The 23714-nt window shown below is 42.2% G+C and overlaps 1 protein-coding gene across 1 annotated transcript in view; it reads left to right on the top strand.

Annotated features, from left to right (window-relative positions):
• The first annotated feature begins 362 nt into the window (after positions 1 to 362).
• The window catches only part of LOC138148980 (L-gulonolactone oxidase), a 67882-nt gene continuing 44530 nt past the window's right edge, over positions 363 to 23714 (top strand). The window contains exons 1-5 of the mRNA XM_069071806.1: positions 363 to 447; positions 13331 to 13464; positions 13839 to 13964; positions 15972 to 16066; positions 21181 to 21271. Coding sequence (XP_068927907.1) covers positions 363 to 447; positions 13331 to 13464; positions 13839 to 13964; positions 15972 to 16066; positions 21181 to 21271 — 531 coding nt within the window. The remainder of the gene's footprint in view (positions 448 to 13330; positions 13465 to 13838; positions 13965 to 15971; positions 16067 to 21180; positions 21272 to 23714) is intronic.

The raw sequence follows: 23714 nt of genomic DNA, 5'->3' as shown, positions 1-23714 counted from the left end.
TTTTCTTACCTTTTGGATCATTCTTCTGCCTCTGCCAGGCCAGGGAATATTCTGTAAAACAATACAATTTCACTATTTTTGCTATCAGGCTTGTGTGGCTGACTCTCCAATATCTTCTTAGCTGTAGAAACTTGTTCAATCAGTCAATAGACATTTATTAAGTGCCTACTATGTACCAGTCACTGTACTAAGTGCTAGGGGTAAAAAAAGGCAAAACCAAAAGTTCTTTTCCGCAAGGAACTCACAGTCTAACGAGTGACAAAATGGAAAAAAAAAATATGCAGAGACTCTCTCTCTCTCTCTCTCTCTCCCCCCTCCCCCCCCCCTCCCCATCTCTCTCTCTCTCTCTCTCTTTCACCTACATGCTCCCTTGTACTCTGCTCATTCACGAAGTTGCTGCCTTTGAACTGGAGCTGATCAACAGCAGTGGCCTTGACCAGCAGCAGGGTCACTGGACAGGAGATGATAATAAAACTCCTGAATGATGTCAGTTCAGAACTTAGTGGTCCTTGCCCCCACTGACCCTGGCTGTATCTGACAGACCACACAATTCCAGCTATCTTATTGGAACAGAGCCAGAAAAAAAAAAAGCCAAGCAATAGCCAAAGCAAGAGCTCCCAATAAAAATAAACACTCAGAATTCTTCTGTAACCTCTTCTTCCTTATGAGGCATGAAGGCCACATCCAAGTCAGTTCCTCCTAACACAACCCCTCCCAAAATGCTGCAAGGCTACAGCTTTCTACCACAATCTGGGCATAACCTCCTCCAATTAGCAGAATAAACTTTGCCCTTTAGGACCTCCCTTCAAGAAGGAATTCCTGTATACACTGTCTCTGACAGACTTTGAAAGTGCAGAGGACAGAGGTTTCTCTTCTATGTCTTAAAATCAAATGAAACTTACCCAAAAAATGAATTGGACATGAATAATGAAAAGAAGAACCAATGACTCAGGTAAATGCAAACAAATCTTCAAAGCAAAGTGCTAGATTTGGAATCAGAAGACCCAAGTTCAAATTCTGGCTCTGGTACTTACTCCCTATGTCAACACAGGACTTAATCTTTCTGAGCCTCAATTTCTTTTCTTTCTTTTTCTTTTCTTTTTTTTGTCTTTATTAATTTGTTTACTTTTAGTTTATAAGATTCAGTTCCACAATTCCTTGAGTTTCAAATTTTCTCTCCCTTCCTCCCCTCCTCCCCCCCACGATGGCATACAATCATGTATAGGATCTACAAATACTTTCACATTAGACATCAATCAGGTTATAAAGAAGGATTGTATCAGATGGAATGAACAATGGGAAAGAGGAAACAAAACCAAACAAGAAAAAGAAAGACAGAAGGTAGTTTGCTTCAATCTGCATTCAAACTCTGTTCTTTCTAGTTCTTTCTCTGAATGTAGACATCTCTCTCCATCATGAGTCTTTTGGAGTTGACTTATAACCGTGCATTGTTGAAAAGAGACCAGTCTATCAAAGTTGGTCATCATACATTGTATCTGTAATTGTGTACAAATTTCTCCTGGTTATGCTCTTCTCACAGCATCAGTTCATATAAGCCTCTCCAGGTAAATATGAAGTCCATCTGCTCCTTGTTTCTTATAGCACAATAGTATTCCATTACATTCATATACCACAACTTGTTTAACCATTCCCCGATTGATGGGCATTCCCTTAATTTCCAATTCTTTGCCACCACAAAAAGAGCTTCTATAAATATTTTTGTACATATGGGTCTTCCTCCCACTTCTATGATCTCTTTGGGATACAACCCTAGAAGTGGTATTGCTGGGTCAAAGGGTATGAAATTATTTATAGCCCTTTGGGCATAGTTCCAGATTGCTTTCCAGAACAGTTGAATCAGTTCACAAGTCCACCAGCAATGCATTAGTGTTCCAATTTTTCCACATCCTCTCCAGCATTTATCATTTTCCTGTTTTGTCATCCTAGCCAATCTGACCAGTGAGATGTGGCACCTCAAAGTTGTTTTGATTTGCACTTTTCTAATTAATAGTGATTTAGAGCATTTTTTCATATGCTTATAGATATCTTTAATTTCTTCCTCTAAAAACTGTCTGTTCATATCCTTTGACCATTTATCAATTGGGGAATGACTTGTATTCTTATAGATTTGACTCAATTCTCTGTATATTTTTGAAATGAGGCCTTTATCAGAGACATTGGTTTTAAAAATTCTTTCCCAATTTTCCACTTCCCTCTTAATCTTGATTACATTGGCTTGCTTTGTACAGAAGCTTTTCAATTTAATATAATCAAAATTATCCATTTTGCATTTTATAATGCTCTCTAATTCTTGTTTAGTCATAAAGTCTTCCCCTCTCCATAAATCTAACAGGTAAACTTTTCCTTGCTTTCCCAGATTGTTTACAGTATCAGCCTTTATACCTAGATCATGCACCCATTTAGACTTGATTTTGGTATATGGTGTTAGATGATGGTCTATGCCCAGTTTCTGCCATACTATATTCCAGTTTTCCCAGCAGTTTTTGTCAAATAGTGAGTTCTTATCCATAAAACTGGGGTCTTTGGGTTTATCAAAGAGTAGATTACTATAGTCATTGACTGCTGAGTCTCCTGTATCCAATCTATTCCATTGATCCACTACTCTATTCCTTAGCCAGTACCAAGTAGTTTTGATGACTGCTGCTTTTTAATACAGATTAAAATCTGGTATGGCTAGGCCACCTTCCCTAGCATTTCTTTTCATTAATTCCCTTGATATTCTGGACCTTTTGTTCTTCCAAATGAATTTTGTTACTATTTTTCTTAGCTCTAACTAAAAAAGAGTAATTTTTTGGTAAATTGATTGGCATGGCACTAAATATATAATTTAATTTAGGTAAACTTGTCATTTTTATTATATTAGCTCGACCCAGCCATGAACAATTGATGTTTTTCCAATTAGTTAGATCTGACTTTATTTGTGTGAAAAGTGTTTTGTAGTTGTGTTCATACAGGTCCTGGGTTTGTTTTGGCAGGTAGATTCCCAAATATTTTATAATGTCCATGGTAACTTTAAATGGGACTTCTCTTTCTATCTCTTGCTGTTGGATTTCATTAGAAATATACAGGAATGCCGAGGATTTATGTGGGTTTATTTTATATCCTGCAACTTTGCCAAATTTATTTATTGTCTCAAGTAGTTTTTTACTTGATTCTCTAGGATTCTCTAAGAATATCATCATATCATCTGCAAAGAGAGATAGCTTGGTCTCTTCTTTGTCTAATTTTATTCCTTTGATTTATTTTCTTCTCTAATTGCTACTGCTAACATTTCTAGTACCAGATTGAATAAGAGGGGCTATAGTGGACACCCTTGTTTCACCCCTGATCTTATTGGAAATGCTTCTAGCTTATCCCCATTGCATATAATATTTGCTGATGGCTTTAAATAGATGCTACCTATTATTTTAAGGAAGACTCCATTTATTCCTATACTTTCTAGTGTTTTTAATAGGAACGGATGTTGTATTTTGTCAAAAGCCTTTTCTGCATCTATTGAGATAATCATGTGGTTTCTGCTAGTTTTATTATTGATATGATCAATTATACTGATGGTTTTCCTAATATTAAACCATCCTTGCATTCCTGGAATAAATCTTACCTGATCAAAGTGATATTCTTGTGATAAGTTGCTGTAGTCTTTCTGCTAATATTTTATTTAAAATTTTTGCATCTATATTCATGAGGGAAATTGGTCTATAATTTTCTTTTTTCCATTTTATCTCTTCCTGATTTAGGTATCAGTACCATATTTGTGTCATAAAAATAATTTTGTAGGACTCCTTCTTCACTAATTTTCCCAAATAGTTTGTAGAGTATTGGAATCAATTGTTCTTTAAATGTTTGATAGAATTCATTAGTAAATCCATCTGGCCCTGGAGATTTTTTCCTAGGGAGTTCACTGATGCCTTGTTTAATTTCTTTTTCTGAGATGGGGTTATTGAACTAATTTGCTTCCTCTTCAGTTAATCTGGGCAATTTATATTTTTGTAAATATTCATCCATTTCACTAAGATTGTCAAATTTATGGCTTCAGTTTCTTATAAAATGTAGGGGTTAAATGTAGGGGTAAAAATGTATATTTATAAAATGTAGGGGTTGAGCAAGATGACTCTGAATCTTGTGATTCTAATCCATTTTTTTTTCTTCCAGAAATATGAATGGAAATTCTGCCAACTTGATGTTGCAGAGTATAGCCTTTTCAGGCAGAGTAACAAGGGTGTGTTAGTAATGCCTGAATTTCTTTTTTTTAAATATATTTTACACTGTAAAATGTAGGTCTGCCCTTGTCACCCTCCAACTCAATGAACACCAGTGGCTCCTGATTACCTCCAGGATCAAATGTAAAGTCCTTTGTTGGGCATTTAAAATTCTTTGGAACCTGGTCTTTTTCTAATTTTCAAGTCTTCTTATGCAAAATTTACACCACTCCATATACTCTATAACCCAACCAATATTGGTCTTCCTTCATGTCCTCACACACTGTAATAAGCAGTATGTAAGAATTAGCTATTATTATCATTATGATCATGCCATGCAGCTTTTCACATAGTAAGCATTTAATAAATACTTCTTGACTGGTTGTCTGAGAACTCCACTTAGTGGAGATATCTTTGAGGGTTGTCTCAGGCTCAGAGAATGTATGCAACTTGCTCGTGATCCCCTAGTTGGTATCAATACCAAAGGCAGGACTTGAACATACATCTTGATTCCAAGTCCAGTACCCCATCTTCACTGCCATGATGGCTCTTGTGAGGGTAATGCCCACTTTACAGGTTAACGATACCTATGGATATCCAGATTTTGATTACTGGCTCCTCCCCACCCATAGTTGAGCATCCAATGCCTATTGAGCACATGGTCATTAGCCATACCTAATAAGTTCTAGTGCTTATTTTAATTATTGTAATTAACATGATTTTTAGATATCCAAATAAATTTTTCTTTTTTTGCCTTTTGGAGGGCAAGTGGGGTTAAGTAACTTGCCCAAGGTTACATGGCTAGTTGTTTTTTTGGGGGGGCAGGGGGTGTTAAGTGTCTGAGGCCAGAACCAAACTCAGGTCCTCCTGACTCCAGGGCCGGCGTTTTACTCACTGCACCACCTAGCTGCCCCATCCAAATCAAATTTTTAGGATTTTTTTGATTGGTGCTTCAGAGTCTCTCATCAGCATGCATGTTGAGTTTTATCAGTTACATTGATAATTACTCTTTAAAAGGCAAAGGTCTCAGACTAGGTTTCCCTTTATTTCCCCGCTCATGAGCAGGAGAGATTCTTAAATTTTCTTTCTCCTAAACAGGAAAAGCTAGAGCCCTGGAGATTGTTGTATTCCAGGTAGTGACTAATAGATTGATGTAATCATAAGGGAAGGAGTAAGACCCTACCCAAGAGCGATACCTCTGGATGGAGAGAAGACAGAATGAAGATGGAGCCTACATCCACAGCATCTTGGAGTCTTGGGACAGGAGGAAAGAGATTTGATCACAGTGGGAGAGACAAACCTCAGCTGTCATCCAGGTAGTCAAACCTGTACTCTGGCAGGATGGGCTTTGGGGCCTAGACCTGTGTTTCAGAACACCAGACACAGATTCCAATGCCCAAGAGTTCCGGAGACCAGACACTCCATAGCTCAGACTCTGAAACATGTTTGTGGTATGGTGAGAAGAGTACCACTCCAGGAGACATAAAAAAGGTGTGGGTTCTTATTTTATTTTATTTTGCTTTTTGGAGGGCAACTGGGATTAAGTGACTTGCCCAAGGTCACCTGGCTAGTTTTTGTGCTAAGTGTCTGAGGCCATATTTGAACTCAGGTCCTCCTGATTCCGGGGCCAGTGCTCTATCCACTGTACCACCTAGCCACCCCAAGGTGTGGGTTCTAATGCTAGATGTGGGATTCAGAAAGAATGGAATTCAGATCCTGCCTCAGACACTTGCTATGGGATCCTGGACAGATCCCACAGGCTTCAGTTTCCTCATCTGTAATATGGGTATAGTAATATCAACAACCTCACAGGATTGTTGTGAGAATAAATGAGATAGCATTGAAGGACTTTGTAAACCTTTTGTTCAGTCATTTCAGTTGTGTCTAACTCTCTGTAACCCCATTTGGGGTTTTCTTGGTGGAGATCCTGGAGTGGTTCGCTATTTCATTCTCCAACTCATTTAACAGATGAGGAAAATGAGGCAAACAAGGTTAAGTGACTTGCCCAGGGTCACACAGCTAGTCAATGTCTGAGATAAGACTTGAACTCAGGTCTTCCTGACTCTAGGTGAAAAGTTCTATCCACTGTGTCACCTAGCTGCCCTTGTAAATAAATACTAGCTATTATTATTATTAGGCCTGACTTCACCCCTACTTGGCTCTGTCACCTGGGACAGGTTATTCCCCCTCTCTGGGCCTCATCTTCCCCATTTATCAAATGAAAAGCCCCTGGAAGAGTCTGGTTTTAACCTGTTCCCACTTATGTTTTTAAATGCATAAAACAAATATGTTGGATTACCAATGAGTTTGTATTTGTATTCAATTATAATGTAACTGAAATAACAGTTGGTATTGCCAAGGTCAGGACACTGGAACTGGGTACCAGCTGGTCTGGGGAAAAAAAAAACAACCCAGCTCCAAGTGTGCACTTATTACCAGTGTGATCTTATACAAATTACTTTACTGGGCTTAGGTCTCCTCATACGTAAAAGAAGCCTTTGAAATCTCATCCCACCCTAGATATGTGATCCCATGATGGATCATCCAATCATCCAATGATGGATGATCCCCAAAGTCCCTTCCAGTCCTAAACCTATGACAATTCCAGGGGAAAGGACAGAGGGGTCAGGGAAGGGCTGAAAGCAGGGCATTTTTTTTTCCAACAGGGTAGTATTGTTGAACAACAAAGACCCTCCACATTCCTTTTCCCACCCCATATTCTCCTTTGAAATGACCCTTGAACTGCTCCATTCCATAATCAATGCTCCTCTCAGGCTGGAGGAGCTAGATCAGAATAGATGGCAACCAGTCAGTCAATAAGCAATATTAACTGCTTAGTTTGTGCTAAGTGCGGGGGACACAAAGATGTGGATGCAAAAACAGTCCCTGCCCTCAAGTTCAATTCAACTCAATAAACATTTATTAAGTGCCTACTATGTGCCAGGCACTGTGCACAAAAAAAGTCAAAAGGTAGTCCCTGCCCTCAAGGACCGTACAATCTAATGGAGGGATTGGGGGGGGGGGAGAAAGAACAACATGCACACAAATATATATAAGGCACGCTACATACAGGATATATAGGAAATAATTAAAAGAAGGAAGGCATTGGAATTAAGACAGGTTAGGGAAGGCTTCCTGCAGAAGCTGGAAATGAAAGAAAGAGAGAAAGACTCTCCTGGCTGCACCAGGTCCCAAAGGCAGATGAGGTTTGCCTTTCAAGAGCAAGGCACAGAAATGAATGGTGTTAGATACACAAACACAATTGATACCAAAATCTGGATATCAAAAGAAGCTTATTGAGTGGAAGTTCAGAGGAAGCAGCAGCTAGGTGGCACAGTGAATAGAGAACTGGCCCTGAAGTCAGGAGGACCTGAGTTCAAATCCGGCCTCGGACACTTAACACAAAAACTAGCTGTGTGACCTTGGGCAAGTCACTTAATCCCAATTGGCCCCTCCAAAAAGCAAAAAAACAAAAAATAGAAGTTCAGAGGAATTGAACACCTCTGGCCAGAAGCCGACTCCATCCTTCTTTCGGAAGGAGGAGTCCTGAATACAAAAATGAGAAGAGCTTTATACTGTTAGTCTGTCATGGATACCTCCCTTCAGGGGACAAATTGATTCATTCTCTTCAGGGTTTTAATTTTCTCCATACACCTTTTTCATATTATTCTTACACGTGACCCCCTCCCTTCATCATACATCATCATACATGACCCCCTCCCATATTCCATGTTCTATTAATAAAGCTCTAATCTTATGTGGGGCGTGTCACACAATATTCATGAGGTTTATTAAGCAAGCCCAGTAGTAATTTTGGAATACTCGGTCTTTGACCCTCACTGGTTAAAACCAGATCGGTCCTTATCCTGGTCTGAAGGTATCTCAAGGCCTTTATCTGCCTTCTGATCGGTCAGATCCACCTGCTGTTTGCTCACTCCCTTTATCTTACTTGAATAATGTCTAGCAATTCTGTGGAAACTTAACTCCTTGCTGTTTCTCACAGTGAGAACTGAACAGCTTCTTCACCCCTTTCCCCAGGTCACAGGCCCCCACTGCTCCATAGCCACCATCCCCCAAGACTTGCTGTTTCCAAAGGCCATAGTTGGCCAGAGGTACCTCCTGTGTCTCCACCTCATCCCCTGGAGAGTCAGGAAGCAAAGACCAGTGACTTGAACCCACAGTGGTCTGTGCCTCATAAGGTCCCTCATCAGGTCCCTCCATGGTCTCTGGGGGAGACCTGACTGCAACAGACCTGAGCAAAGAAAGAGAAGGTTGAACTCTATCAGCTGACCTCCCAGCTCTGGGCTACACATCACCTGACCCCCCATCATCTTCTTAGAGGTATTTCTACTATGGAGCTCCAACTTGCTCAGACTGACTGCTCCCCTCACCCTCACCCTGCCTTGCCTGACAGGGAAGACATTTCTAGTGAATTCTTCAGCCCCTTCCTTACCAGGGTAGAGTGCCACCTGTTTCTACTTAGGCTCACATTATGGGGAAAGAGAGGCCACATCAAAGGAGCGGGAGGTAGAGAACACTGAAGGTAAACTCTATTTACTATTCCTTGCCACACTGGAAATTGCGCAGGCAGATAATTTTGTCTCTGGAGGATCAATACCTGTGCCAGTGATGTTGCAGGAAGACTGGTTACAGGATCAACTGGGCAGTGGTCCATTTCCACAACCCCCCTTTCTCACTTTTCTGTTGTTCCTTTTGCCCTCTCCTCCCCCAAAGCTCTGTTCCCCACTTCACCCTACCTCAGGTATGCCTTCTTTTAGGTGACAATGCAGATATTTCTCTACCTTCTCTCCAGAGTAGACAGCTAGATGACTCAGTAGATAGGACACTGAGGAAGGAAGAAGACCTGAGTTCAAATCTACCTCCTGGCACTTACTAGCTATGTGACCCTGGGCAAATCACTTTATTCCTGCCTTAATCCACTGGAGAAGGGAATGGCAAACCACTCCAGTATCTTTGCCAAGAAGCCACCCTGGACAGTATGGTCCATGGGGTCTTAAAGAATTGGACACAATCAAATAACAACAGGTTGTTGGGTTCTTTGTTTTGATTTTTTTATCCTTGGAGTTGAGCGTTGGGGAGAAAGGTGGAAAAGTACTTTATATTAATGATGAGTAGTATTTCCCACTCTCCCATCTCTTTCTCATGTTGCTTGTGGCTGTTGAATCTTCCAGGACTGACTGAAAGGGAGCTATTTTAAGGGAGAGGCTCATTTTGTGTTATCCAAATATTCCACCCCAACTAAAGTCAACCTACATATACTACTGACTAGACATCTGCTCAAGTCAGATCAAGTCAAATCAGGTTGAATCAACAAACATTGTGGGCCAGGCACTTCAGTAAGTCCTGGGGATACAAAGAATGACCACAAAAAACAACAACAAAACCAGTCCCTTCCCTCAAGGAGCTTACATTCTAAAGGGGAAGATAACTCAAAGACAAATAATACAAAAAGGAAATATACAGGATAAATTGGAGATAATCTGAGAGGGATTCCTATTTCCCCATTTTTTTCTCTTCCCTTTTTTTTAATCTCTTCTCTTCTCCTTTCCTTTCCCCCTTCTTCTCTCTTTTCTCCTCCTCTCTTATATACATACAATTGCCCACTGATCACTTTACTCACATACCAAAAGCCAAACATCATACTTTTTATTCATTTTCTCTCTAACTTAGCCATTCTTCAATTGATGGATATGCCTTTAGTTTCCAATTTTTTGCCACCACATAAAAAGCTTCCACGAATATTTTTTACATATAAGAGATCTTTATTGACCTAACAGCACGGCAAGGTCAAAGGGCATGCAGCGTTTTGTAACTTTTTGTGTATAATTCCAAATCATTTTTTCAGAATGTTTGTATTCATTAACAGATCCTATTTTTCCACAGCCCTTCTGATTGATCATTTTCTTTTTTTGTCACTAATGGGTATAAGAAGGAATCTCAAAATTGATTTAATTTGCATTTCTCTAATTAATCATGATTTGGAACATTTTTTATATGGCTATAGATAGCTTGGGTTTCTTCCTATGAGAACTGCCTGTTCATATCCTTAAACAATTTATCAGCCAGGGAATGACTCTTATTTTTATAAATGCGAATCAGTTTCTTATGTAATCTTAGAAATGAGACCATTATCAGAGACACTTGCTGTAAATATTTTCCTAATTAATTGTTTCTCTCTTCATCTTAGCTATATTGGATGTATGTGTGGATAAAAAAAAACCTTTAAAATTTCTTTTGTCCAAGTCATCTATTTTATCTTCTGTTTTCCCCCCTATCTCTTGTTTGGTTATACATTTTTCTTCTTTCCATAGATCTTGTAGGAATTTCCCCCCATGTTTTCCTTTGGATAACTCTGGGCCAGCTCACTCCCTTTAGTAACAAATGTGAGTCTAGTGAAGTTTGAAAGAGCCTTATGATGGGCCATTTCCTTCCCTGTTGTTCAGGGCAGGCTGCTCAGGGTACCTTTCAGGTTACTTACTAGGAGCTCTTTAGCTGGGGATGCTCTATGGCTTAAATTACCAGGGATATTATCCTTTGTACATACCTACTGTAGCACAGTGAAAAATATGCTGAACTAAAGGTAGATATAATAGGGGTGGAAGGAGGAAGAACTGAATTAGCCATCAGAAGACTTGTCTTTACAAGCCATGTGACCCGGACTAGTTGCTTAACATATGGGGGGGGCAGTGCTATCTCCAGTTGTTCTGATCTATGTCTTGCCAGTGATGATGATGATGCCCAGATGGCTCCAGAGGAGAAAGTGAAGCTGGTGACTTTTCACAGCCCTCATTCAATTAAATCCAAGTCATGGTCTTCCTGATGTCATGGTCCTCTTTCAGAAAAACAACACAAAGCCAGGAAGTCCAGGAGCATTCTTGCTCCCTGAGCCCTAAACCCCCAGGCTTAGTCTGGGGAAGATGTATATTTAGAAGAACTCCCCTCTCTCTCTCCCTCCCTCCCATTCCCTCAGACCAAAGAAGGCTTTGGGGATTGGGATAAGTGATCTGAAAGGTCCTACAAACTCTAAATTCTATGATCTTGAGGTCTATGCAGTAATTCTCTCCCTCCAAACTCCAGCGCCCTGAGCTGCAGCCCATAATCTCATATCCCATGATGGGGAAAGGGGTCAGTTACATATTACCTAGTCCAAACCCCCAGAGCTGACTCAGCAGCTGAGGCGGGGCTGTTAAAACCAGAAAGGGTTCCTTGCTTCTCTTCTGAAAAGCAACTTTCCTTTGAGCTCTCTGCCCAGGACCTTCTCATTTCCAGAGGGAGATAGAAACAGACCAGGAGCAACTGGATAGCTAGATATGATGGTAAGAAATCTCCCATGATGGAAATGGCATAGGCCAGTTGTGGAAGTCTGACTTAAGTCTGGGACCCTCCAGAGATTCAGATAAGTGGGGTCAAGGGTGCTGGGCTCAAGGCTATGGGCAGGTGACCCATTCTAAGGTCTGAGGACTTGCTATTTATGCATGTGCTGGAAGTTTTAGGCACTGCATTTAGAACACAAGGATGGGATGCCTTCACAGGGCATTGTGATTTCTGATAGGGGACCAGACTTCAGTAGTAATGTATGTACCTTGATCGAGTCCCTATGCCTGATCAAGAAACTTCCTCCATAGATGTAGATCAGCACCTTCTCAGCCACTTAGAGAATTGTCTAGGGCATCAGACAAAATTTGAGTGTCAAACTCAAGTAGAAACCCCGGTCACTAAACCTTACCTAAGGATCCCTACTGGCTGCATATTGTCTTAGAAAACTACATATTAACACTATCTGCTTTCTATTGAAGTTTTATTTATTTTGTCAAATATTTCCCAAGGCTATGCACTTGATACCTCTGACCTAGGGCACTAAGGGGTTAGTGACTTGCCCAGGGTCACACCGACTGGGCTTCAGAGTTGGGATTTGAACCCAGGTCTTTCTGGCCCTGAGGCCAGCTCTCAATCCTTAGCTCCATATCTCTTACTAATAATAGCTAAGTTGTGCTTCAAGGTTTACAAAGTACTTGATGCATCCTATCATATTTGATACAGGGTTTGATCTCATTTGATCAGTCAGGACAGCAGCACAATACAGTGGGATGAGCATTAACTCTGGAATCAGAGGTTATATTTTTTCAGTCTTTTTTTAGTTTTGTCTAACTCTTCATTACCCCATTTGGGGTTTTCTTGGCAAAGATACTGGACTGGCTTGCCATTTCCTTCTCCAGCTCAATTTACAGATGAGGAAACCGAGGCAAACAGAGTTAAGTGACTTGCCCAGGGCAAAGTGTCGGAGGTCAGATTTGAACTCAGGAAGATGGGTCTTCCTGACTTCAGACCTGGCACTTTATCCACTGTACCACCTAGCTGCTCTGGAATCCAGAGAAGTCAACTTCAAATCCTACTTCTGATACTAATGATCTTCCCAAATCCTCTACAATCTTTTCTTTCCCCACTAACTTTTTGTCAGTTACGACCTTAATGTGTTCTGTTCTCCCCTTCCCATCATGAGCTCTGCCAGAAGATACTTTCCCCCCTTCCTGGTAAGAGGGAACCCAGAGAGAGCCCTCTGGCCAGTTCTAAATCCTCCTTAATCTGACTGTCTGTAGGCAAAGTTGAGTTTAGGGAGCCATCTTTCAGAAAGTCCTAACCTGACCTGGAAAGGGCTTTATATCTGGCCTCCAAAAGATGGTCCCTATGAGGGTGTAGGAAATCTTTGTTCTCTTCCAGGTGATTGCTGATTTGGGCAAAATGTTGTCTCCTCTGTCTCTGTGTTTTGTGGTACAGCAGAGAGAGAGCTAGAGTTGGAGTCACGATCTGGATTCAAATCCTGCCTGTTACTATGTCTGTGACTTTACGCAACTGGCCCTCAGTTTCTTCACCTGTTGAATGAGGAGGTTGGACCAAATGGCTTTCGAGATTCCTTCTAGCTCTAAATTTATAATCCTATAAAGTGTAAAATGAAAATGACAGTTCTATACCCTTATCCATCTGCCAGGGTACGGTTGGAGGGTGGAGAGGGGCAGGGGGGGGAGGGGGTTGGGATCAGTTCTAGAAAGCAAAGGTGGTTTCTTGGAGAGTTTGAAGCCCTGTCATCTAAGTGGTTGTTCATCTCACTTTGTTCACGACTCAGGTGCATGGTCACAAAGGATTCAAGTTCCAGAACTGGGCAAAGACCTATGGCTGCTACCCAGAGATGTACTTTCAGCCCACATGTGTGGAGGAGGTCAGACAGGTGAGTGGCACTGACAACAATGGGAGGCATAGCCCAAACCTCCCTCAGGGATTACTCACAGCTCTTTCTGACTCCGTCCATAGAGAAGCAACTTGGTATGAAGGATGGAATGTAGCCCTGGGTTCCAATTCTGCGTCTGACACCTACTACCAATATGACCTTGGAAAAGTCACTTATTCTGCCTGAGATTTAATTTCCTCTTCTGTAAAATGAGGGATTTGGAATAAAATGCCTCTGATGTCCTTTTTAAACTTAGCTCTATGAGAATGAGTCATAGCAATTTCACCCCACACAGGTCCCCCTATAGCAGAGACCAGGAGATTGCCTTTACTGGACCCAGAAAAGTCCAAAGTTTGGTCTTGATGTCTCTACAGGTGTTGGACCTAGCCAGGCAGCAAAACAAACGTGTGAAGGCAATTGGGGGAGGCCATTCCCCCTCAGATATTGCTTGCACTGATGGCTTCATGATCAATATGGGGAAGATGAACCGGATCCTCAAGGTAACCCCATAAACCATTAGATTTCTAAACTTCTGAGACCCCAAGAGTCTAACAAGCCCTGCCCTACATCCCAGGAGCCTGATGCTGAGGTCAGTCACCCTGGGGAGGAGGTAGAGGTGGGGAACCACTGCTAGTGCCCTTATCACTGTAAGGATCCCTTCACATGTTTAAGCTGATGTCTCTAAGCTTTCCCACAGTGAGAGCATGTGCACGTTCCTCTCTTAGTCTCAGCTCCTGTGTGATTTGCTGAAAAAAGAGCCTCAATTCAGGATCAGAATCTAATCATGTTGAACGTGAGAGGGATCTCACCTTAGAGGCCACGTAGTCCAACCCCCTCGTTTTACAGATGAGGGCACTGAGGCCCAGGGAGGCCACCAAGCTTGTTAATAGCAGAGCCAGAGCTCAAGTCCAGGGGTTCTGGGCACTCTTCCTACTGCACCGTAGACCCCACAGAGGATTCTTAAGAATACCTTCTGGTCATGATGTTTGGCAGAACTAGTCTCTAACTGGTTCTCTTTTTTTTTTATTAAGCAATTGGGGTTAAGTAACTTGCTCGAGGTTACATGGCCAGTTATTTCTGGTTGTGATGCTAAGTGTCTAACTAGTTCTCTTAAACCAAATGCACACCTCCTTATCAGCCTCTAAGAAAGAATGCTGGGTCCTCATCTCAGCTCTGCCCTCACCCGTGTGTCATTCATCAGTCAACCATAGCCAGCCTTTATTAAGCAGGTGCTTCTTATTAGTAGGTGCCAGGAACCATGCTAAGTGCTGAAGATACGAAGAAAGGCAAAAGATGGTTCCTGCTCTCAAGAAGCTTACAGTCTAATAGGAGAAACAACTAAGTACAAACAAGCCATTTAAGGAATAAATTAAATATAATCCACAGAGGGAAGATCTTAGCATTAAGGAAGATCAGGAAAGGGCCCTACCTTCTTGCAGAAGGTAAGACTTTAACTGAGGCTTGGAGAAAGCCAGAGGAGCCAGGAGGTAGAGACGACTTAGGGGAGAGTACCAGGGAGAGGGAAGAGTCGGTGAAAATGCTGGGAGTCAAGAGAGAGTGCTGTGTTCCAAGGACAGCCAGGGGGTTAGTGTTACTAGACTGAATAGTATGAAAGGTGGGAGTAAGAGGATTGGAAAGGTAGGTCCTTGAGAGAGTCAGTTCCCTTCTTTGAGCCTCAGTTTCCTCATCTGTAAAATGAGAAGGTTCTGAAGATGACCTTGAAAGTTCTATTCTCATCTAAATCCATTTGTTACCATCTAGGCCCATTGGTGTCAGCCTCTTCCTGAAAATTCTATCAAGAATCAGTCATGGTAGTAATTAAGGGTGACTGAATTAGCAGAATTATGCTAATTGATTTCCCTAAAGTATCTGCTGGAGCATCTAGCCACCCCTTTTTCCTGTCCAGCTTTTCTCCTGCTGCTGTATTAATTAAAGAACCCAGTCTAGTTTGGGAAGAAGGCAAAGGGAGTTCAGAGTTCTAGTGAGACTGAGGACCCCTGGCAGCTGTCGGAGGCCCACCAGGTCATTGACCTGACAGCTGCCCAGAGGAACCTGGACATGCAGGGTAATGGGTACCATTGCCTGGACATGCCTACGTAATGAGTCCTACTTGGACTGGGAGTCAGAAGACCCAGAGTCTAATTACTCCAGGCCTCTGATACTAAATTAGATGATATCCTGGGTCACTTTTTTTCTCTCTGGTCCTTTTCTAAACCTCTCCACTTAGCTACACTTAGCCCTTAGTTTTCCAGTGGAGAAGTTCATTTAGGTGGGAAGGGGGTGGGGTAGGGGGAAACATTTAGAAGTTAAGTGACTTAAGAAGGGTCACAAATCTAGTAATTGTGAAGCAGGATCTGAATTCAGGTTTTCTTAACTCCAGACTCTATGCATTGTGACACCTAACTGCCTTGGCCTTCCAGGGGAAAGGATAGCTCATTTTACCATGACTGACAAGGGCTTCTCTGGAGGGTAGAGTTGATCCCCAGTCAAGATCTCTTCCTTTGCAGGTAGACAAGGAAAAACGTCAAGTCACAGTGGAAGGTGGCATCCTCCTGAAGGACTTGAATGTGGAGCTGAGCAAGTATGGCCTGGCACTCTCCAAGTAAGCAAGACCTTCTTCTCTTTCTTAGTGGTGACTTCTTGCCTCAAGAGGAGAGACTGATTTCTTGCTTCTCTCTTATCCCCAAGTCATAGCATCATAGATTTTAGAGTTGGAAGGGAACTTAAATGTCATTAACTCCAGTCATTTCATTTTACAGATGAGGAAACTGAGGCCCAGAAAGGGGACATGACTTGAGGGCAGGATCTGTTCCTCTTTTATCTTTGTTTGACAGGATCTGGTAGGCCCTTATTTGATTGCCCAAGGTCACACCGAGAAACGAGTGATTCAGCTGGGATTAGAACCCAGATCCTCTGACTCTGGGGCAGCTGGGTGCCGCCATAGTGCATAGAGTGCCAGGCCTGGCATCAAGAAGACACATCTTCATGAGCTCGACCCTGGGAAAGTCACTTAACCCAGTTTCATCATCTGTACAATGAGCTAGAGAAGGAAAGAGCAAACTACTCCAATGTATTTGCCAAGAAAATACCAAATAGGATCAAAAGAGTCAGAAACAACTGAACAACAAAAACGTCTAACTTTAAAATCCAGTTTATTCTCTTCAACCCTGCCATGTTGTCCAGGTGGATGCTTGGATTTCTGAAAAGAACAAAGGAGAGCTTCTACTAGAATAGTCCCCATCCTGGTAGGGAGGTTGACCTTGAGTCCTCAAAGGTTATGCCAGCAGAGCAGGTTATGCCAGCGGGCAGGTCCTACCAACCTGCTAAGGCTTTGAATTTAGACCTGAAAACTGACAAAGTTTGTGTTCTGAGGACAATGATGGGATTTGGCCACAGCAGCCCATGAAGACTATCAATGAAGGTACAGAATGAGAGTTATATTTCAGCATCCCTTAGGGGAGGGTGATAACAAGAACTCATCTGTACCTGGCATTTTCAGGATTCTAAGAGTTTTCCTTACAATGGTCCTATTGGGTAGGAAGTAGTGGAAGTGTTAGCATCTCCCCTTTACAGATGAGGAAACTGAGGCTCAGAGAGGCTTGTTGGATCATAAGATGGTAGATTTAGAACTGGAAAGCACCTTAGAGGCCAGCTCTCATTTACAGAGAAGGAACCACATCTCAAAAGGAGACCTGTTCAAGGTTGCACAGGTAGCAAGTTGTAGAGCTGGGATTTGAACCCAGATCTTTTGTGACTTCAAATCTAAGCACACTTTCCAGGTTATGTGACTTTCCCATAGTTACACAGCTAGAGAGTGTGGTACATTGGAAAAGGATCAGAAGACCTGACTTCAAACCTCAGCCTTGCTACTTGGGTGACCTTGAGCCTTGATTTCCCGACATGTAAAATGAGAGAATTAGACTGGATGACCTTAAAAATCCCTTTCAGCTATAGACCTACAGCCCTCTAAGTGGCAGATGGAGGATACAAACCCAGCATCTTCTGCTTGCTCTCTTTCCAAGCCTCCCATGCTGGTCACAACTCAGCTCTTTTGAAATAGGGGCATATAAACAAGCTAGTCATGTGCTTTGACTGCAAGAGCCTAGGAAAAGATGAAATTTTACCCTGTGAAGGCAGAGGTGGCAAGGCTTTTGGCTCTCCCTGGGTGTTGGCACTTTTTTTTTATTAAAGCAATTGGGGTTAAGTAACTTGCTCAAGGTTACATGGCCAGTTATTTATGGGTGTGGTGCTAAGTGTCTGAGCCCGGGATTCGATCCCCAGGTTATCCCTACACTGGGGCCGGTGCTCTTACTCTCTGAGCCACCTGGCCGCCCTTGGGTGTTGGTATTTTGATGGGGACCAAAATTAAACCAAAGAAATGAACCTCTGTTTGTGGAATTTTCGGTCCCAGTGTGGAGAATTATTTTGGTTTTGTGGCCCTGAAAACATACCCTATTGATAGCTATCTGTTCTATCAATGGTTCAAGGTCAGGGTTTTAGGTCACTGCTCACTGGCTCTCAGTAACCATTAACATCCCAAGGATGTGGCCCTGAACAGGGAGGGAGGGGCTGTTGAGTTCTTCTGATCTCTGTCGGAACTTTTCACACCAGAGCCTGTGACCAATGAGGACAGGAAGAAATCTGTTCTTATTAATTATAAACATTAATTTGTGGAGCATTAGAATTTCTCTCACCCTGTTCATGATATGAATGTGGTCATGGTCTCACAGGCCCTGTCATATTCTTTTTTTTTTTTTTGGAGGGGGAAGGTAGGGCAATTGGGGTTAAGTGACTTGCCCTAGTTTTTTGTGTTGTGTCTGACGCCAAATTTAAACTCAGATCCTCCTGACTCCAGGGCCAGTGCTCTATTCACTGCACCACCTAGCGCCCTCCCCCCCCCATCATATTCTTAAAAACAGTTTTGTTCCAGTCTGGTGGCCTCTGGGTTGTGGGTAGGGGTTAATGAGATGAACACCACCTCTACTTTCACTACTCACTAGCTCTGTGACTTTGGGGAAATCACTTAACCTCCCTGAGTTTTGGTTATTCTGATCTGAAAATTTTATATAATATATGTAAATATAACATATATAATATATTGTATATAATACAATATATTTATATTTGAGTGTCCTGTTGTGTTATATGGTACCTGAACTTGGGGCAACTCAGATTCATAGTTCTGCCAATGTCTTTCTCCTTCTCTCCTCTCCCTTAGAGCAAATGATCACGAGTCTAAATTTTTTTTAAAAGGATAACTGTGTCAATATTATTGGTTTCCTTTATAAATCTATGTATTTTATTTTATGCATTTAAAACCATTCTTCTGAGATGATGTCCCTAGGCTGTTTTACCAGACTGCCAAAGGGGTTCAAGACACACACAAAAAAGTTTAAGAACTTTTGCTTCAGAATCCCAGCATTTCAAACTCTAAGGGCCCTTCAGCCTCATCTCTTCCAACACTCTAGTTTTACAGTGGATTCAAGTAACTTAGCCAAGAAGGCCAGTAGTAATTAGCAGAGCCAGGAGCCTTGGATTTGGAATCTGAGGATTATGGGGAGCATCCCAGAAGCCATCTGGTTTAACCCTATCATTTTATGGATGAGGAAAGGTAGAGCCCGGAGATTCTGTCCAAGATCACACCTGTAGTACAATGCAGAGTGCCACTTTCATAATCAGTCAGCGAGTATTTGTCAAAGGTCTGCTGCAGACAAGGAATTGTGTGGGAAAGAGGGGAGAGGAAGCACTTATTTTTTTCCCTTTTTTTTGGTCTTTATTAATTTGTTTGTTTACTTTTAGTTTACAAGATTCAGTTCCACAATTCCTTGAGTTTCAATTTCTTTCCTCCTCCCTCCTCTCCCCCATCCCCATTACAGCATAAAATCAAGTATAGGATCTGCAAATGCCTTCACATTAGACATTAGTCAGGTTATAAAGAAGGACTGTATCAGATGGAATGAACAATGGGAAAGAGGGAACAAAACCAAACAAGAAAAAGACCGAGAGCAGGTAGTTTGCTTCCATCGGCATTCGAACTCTGTTCTTTCTAGTTCTTTCTCTGAATGTAAAAATCTTTCTCCACCATGAGTCTTTTGGAGTTGACTTATAACCCTGCATTGCTGAAAAGATTCCAAGCTGTCAAAGTTTGTCGTCACACATATGTTGTCTCTGTAATTGTGTACATATTTCTCCTGGTTCTGCTCTTCTCACTCAGCATCACTTCGTATAGGCCAAGAGGAAGCAGTTATAAGTCCATCAGGTGCAAAGATTCTGGGTGCCAACAGGCCACCCCCTGCTCCATAAATTCTAGGTCCTCCCTGTTTCTTCTAAGATCTAATACAGACCTCACTGTTTGGAATTTAAGGTCTTTTGCAGCCTGACTCCAACTTGTATTTGTTTTTAATTTCTTACTCACCTCCATTCACTCTGCAGTCCAGTCAAACTGGTCTTCCTGGTGTTCATCACACACAGCACTCCATCCCCTGTCTTGATGCCTTTGTATTCTGGTGCCTGGAATGCTCTAGCTCCTTTGTTGTTGTTGTTCAGTCATGTCTAACTCTTCATGACCCCATGGACCATATTGCCCATGGGGCTTTCTTGGCAAAGATATTGGAGTGGTTTGCCATTTCCTTCTCCAGTGAATTAAAGCAAGCTGAGGTTAAGTGACTTACGCAGGGTCACTAGTAAGAGTCTGAGGCTAGATTTGAATTCAGGTCTTCTTGATTCCAGGCCCAGCACTCTATCCACTGCGCCACCTAGCAAATAGAGGATAAATGACTTGCCCAAGGTCACACAGCTAGTATTTGACTGAGGCTGGATTTGGATTCAGGCCTTCCTGACTCCCCAAACCTTCCAAACTCAGCCCAAGCTGCCTTCTATCACAGGTCTTTCCTCATTTTCCCCCAGTTGCTAGTGTTTCCCCTCCAATATTACCTTCTATTTACCTTCTCTATAGTGATATATGCACATGTTATCTCTCCCAATAGAATGTAAGCTCATTCAGGGCAGGGACTTCTACTCCATATCCCCAGCCCTTGGTCCAATGCCTTACTCAAAGTAGTTGCTTAAAAAAAATGCTTGCTGGGGCTGCCAGGTAGCACAACGAGTAAGAGTAAGAGCACCGGCTCCAGTGTCAGGATGACCTGGGGATCAAATCCAGGCTCAGATACTTAGCACCCCACCCAGAAATAATTGGCCTTGTAAACTTGAGCAAGTTGCTTACCCTCCCTCCCCATTGCTTTAAAAAAAAATGCTTGTTGACTGATCACCGGATTTAGAGCTCTAAAGGACCTAAGAAATTATCTAGTCCATTATTTACTTTCCTTATTTAAAGAAGACATTGATGCCTAGGGACATGAAGTGATTTGCCTGAGGTCATCAGGGAGTAAATAAGTCAAAGAGTGATGAGTTGAACCCATATTCTGACTCCAAATCTAGGGTTTTTCTTAGAACTCCTATCCTAGGATTTGAACTCTGACCCCTCCAGAGCTTGGGATAAACATGTTGCTTTGAAAGGAGAACCAGGATGTTAGAATTGGAAGGGAAGAGGATAAAACATGGCAGCCAGGCTCAGACTAGAGTCCAATATTCTGGTCTAGAGTTTGTCTGCATGCTCCTGTCTGACGATTTCATGGAAAAGTAATCTATCCTCCAAAGGAAAATGATCCGCTTTTTCTGCCCTTTCTCTCTTTCTGCTTCCTTGTCCGGTGGGCACAGCTTGGGTGCCGTGTCAGATGTCACTGCTGCTGGTGTGATCGGGACAGGAACCCACAACACAGGAATCAAACATGGCATTTTGCCCACTCAGGTGAGAATGGAGTTCCATGCCAGTATCGCATGCTAATGGCAGGTAATTCACAAAATCATGGGCTCAAGGAGAGGAGTGAAAGTGGGAAAGGCATCCATTCTTATTTCCAGGAGAGCCAACTCTGCTTAGGAGAGGGTAGAGCTCTGGGGTCAGGTGCAAAGTTTCAGTTCCATGACTGAAATCTGTCAAGGATGAAGGCTGCCACCCTGAGCCAGGGTTTACTAAGGAAACTTTCTCCTTTCTAAGATGTTAATTTGCTATGAGACTTCAAGGAGATGAAATGTATCCTCAATGCCATGGTTACCTTAAAAAAAGATGAATTTGTGATAGAACCAAAACATAATTAGCACTTCATCATGGAGGGTAGAGTGCTGGTTATAGAGTAGGGAAGATCTGAGTTCAAATCCATCCCACATCTGACACTAGCTGTATGACCTTGGTTAAATTCTGTACCCCCTGAATTTCAATTTCCTAATATGTCAATTGGGAATAATATTCTCTGTAATACACACCCCATAGTACTGTAGTGAGACTCAAATGAGATTTTATATATATATTACACTCTGCAAACCTTAAATCCCTATAGAAGTTATTGTTGCTATTATTATTATTACCAATGTTGTTGCTATTATCATGAATGAATAAAAAGAAAATACTTATCAGGTACCTACTATGTGCCAGATACTGTACTAAGTACTGGGGATACAAATAGCAGGTGGGTGTCTGCCCTCTCTGAGCTTATATTCTAATAAGGAGAAACTATATATATATATATATATATATGAGCATGGTGGTCAGTGGTTAGGGAGGAGTGCTTTGGATTGAGAAGCCACAGAGATACTGAGTGGAATCATAGAACAATTAATTGACACATCATTTCCTGGCATGGTAGTATTGATCTGATTACTGTTCCCAGAGCTAGAGATACAAAGGGGTTGGAGGAAGGGAAGCTAACATACACTATGGCATGACAGGAAGATGCTTGGGCACAGCAAGTGTGGGATAGGTCTGGGTCAGGCTACAGTGGTCAGGTCCCATTAGCCAGAAGGCAAGCTGCTACGCAGCAGATAGACCACACCTGCTCTTTGGGAAACTAATCCTTCAGGGATCCTGCTGCTCTCAGTGTTAATCAGTAATAGATTGGGTACCTTGCAAAGTCTTGGGTTCTCCCATAGCAAAGCTGGATAACCAGCTGTCGTGGATGGCATATTACTACATGGGTTAGAGACTGAACTATAGATGGCCCTAAGTTCTCATCCACCTCTGAGGCATGGTAGACATAGTGGAAATACTGGTGATCGCCAAGTCAGGAGTCCTGGCTCTGACCCTGCCAAAGCTGTTTGACCACGGATAAGTCCATCAACTTCTCTAGGTCAGTTTCCTCATCTGTAAAATGGTCATTTATCCAATAGGCATTTTCAAGCATCCTACTGTGTGCTAGGCACTGGGGACATGATGACAAAAATAAAACATTTCCTGCCCTAAAAACACTTAATGTTCTATGGGGGAGAGGGGCAGAGTGCAACATTTGCTCTGAAAACTAAATATAAGATATATAAAAAGTAGCTATGAAGAACTTTTGGTGGAGGGATGGGAGATTAGCAACTAGGGCAATCAGGATATGTTTCCTATAGGAAGTGGTCCTTGAGCTGAGTCTTACAAGAAGCTAAGGATTCTCCAAAGCCGAAGTGAAGACCAATCAGTTGCCAAGGTCTGTAGATTTCACCTTTGTGAAACCTCTCAAACACACCCCTTCCTCTCCTCTGATGCTGACACCACTCTGGTTCAGGCCTTGATTATTTCAATAGCCTGCTGGTGGGTCTGCAGGCCTCAAATCTCTCCTCCATCCCATCCATCCTCCATTCAGCCACCAAAGTGATTTAGCTAAAGTGAAGGTCCAAATGTGTCACACACACACCCACACCCACACCCACACACATACCATCCCCACTCCATAAACTCAGACCTGATCATATCACTCCCCCACTCAATGAACTCCTGTGGCTCCCTATTGCCCTGAGGAGAAAATACAAATGTTTTGTTTGGAATTTAAAGCCCTTTATGACTTAGCCCCCTCTTACCTTTCCAGTTTTCTTACATCTTATTCTCCACATGCACCCCACTCCAGTGACACTGGCCTTCTTGCTTTCCCACAAACAAGACACTCCATCTCTTGTCTCTGGGCATTTTCTCTGACTGTCTCCCATACTTAGAACACTCTCCCTCCTTATCTCTGCCTCCTGGCTTCCTTTAAGTCCCAATCAAAATCCCATTTTCTACAGGAAGCCTTTCCTAACCCCTCTTAATTCTAGTGTCTTTCCTCTGTTAATTATTTCTTATTTATCCTGTACATAGTTCGATTGTATATATCTGTTTGTTGGTTGTCTCCCCTATTGGACTGTGAGTTCCTTGAGGGCGGGATTGTCTTTTTGTATCTCTAGCA

This window comes from Petaurus breviceps, unplaced genomic scaffold, assembly GCF_028583685.1.
Source record: "Petaurus breviceps papuanus isolate PSGF00001 unplaced genomic scaffold, PetGlider_PUasm1.0 90845, whole genome shotgun sequence".
NCBI lineage: Eukaryota > Metazoa > Chordata > Mammalia > Diprotodontia > Petauridae > Petaurus > Petaurus breviceps.
This window is presented reverse-complemented; position numbering and strand designations above follow the sequence as displayed.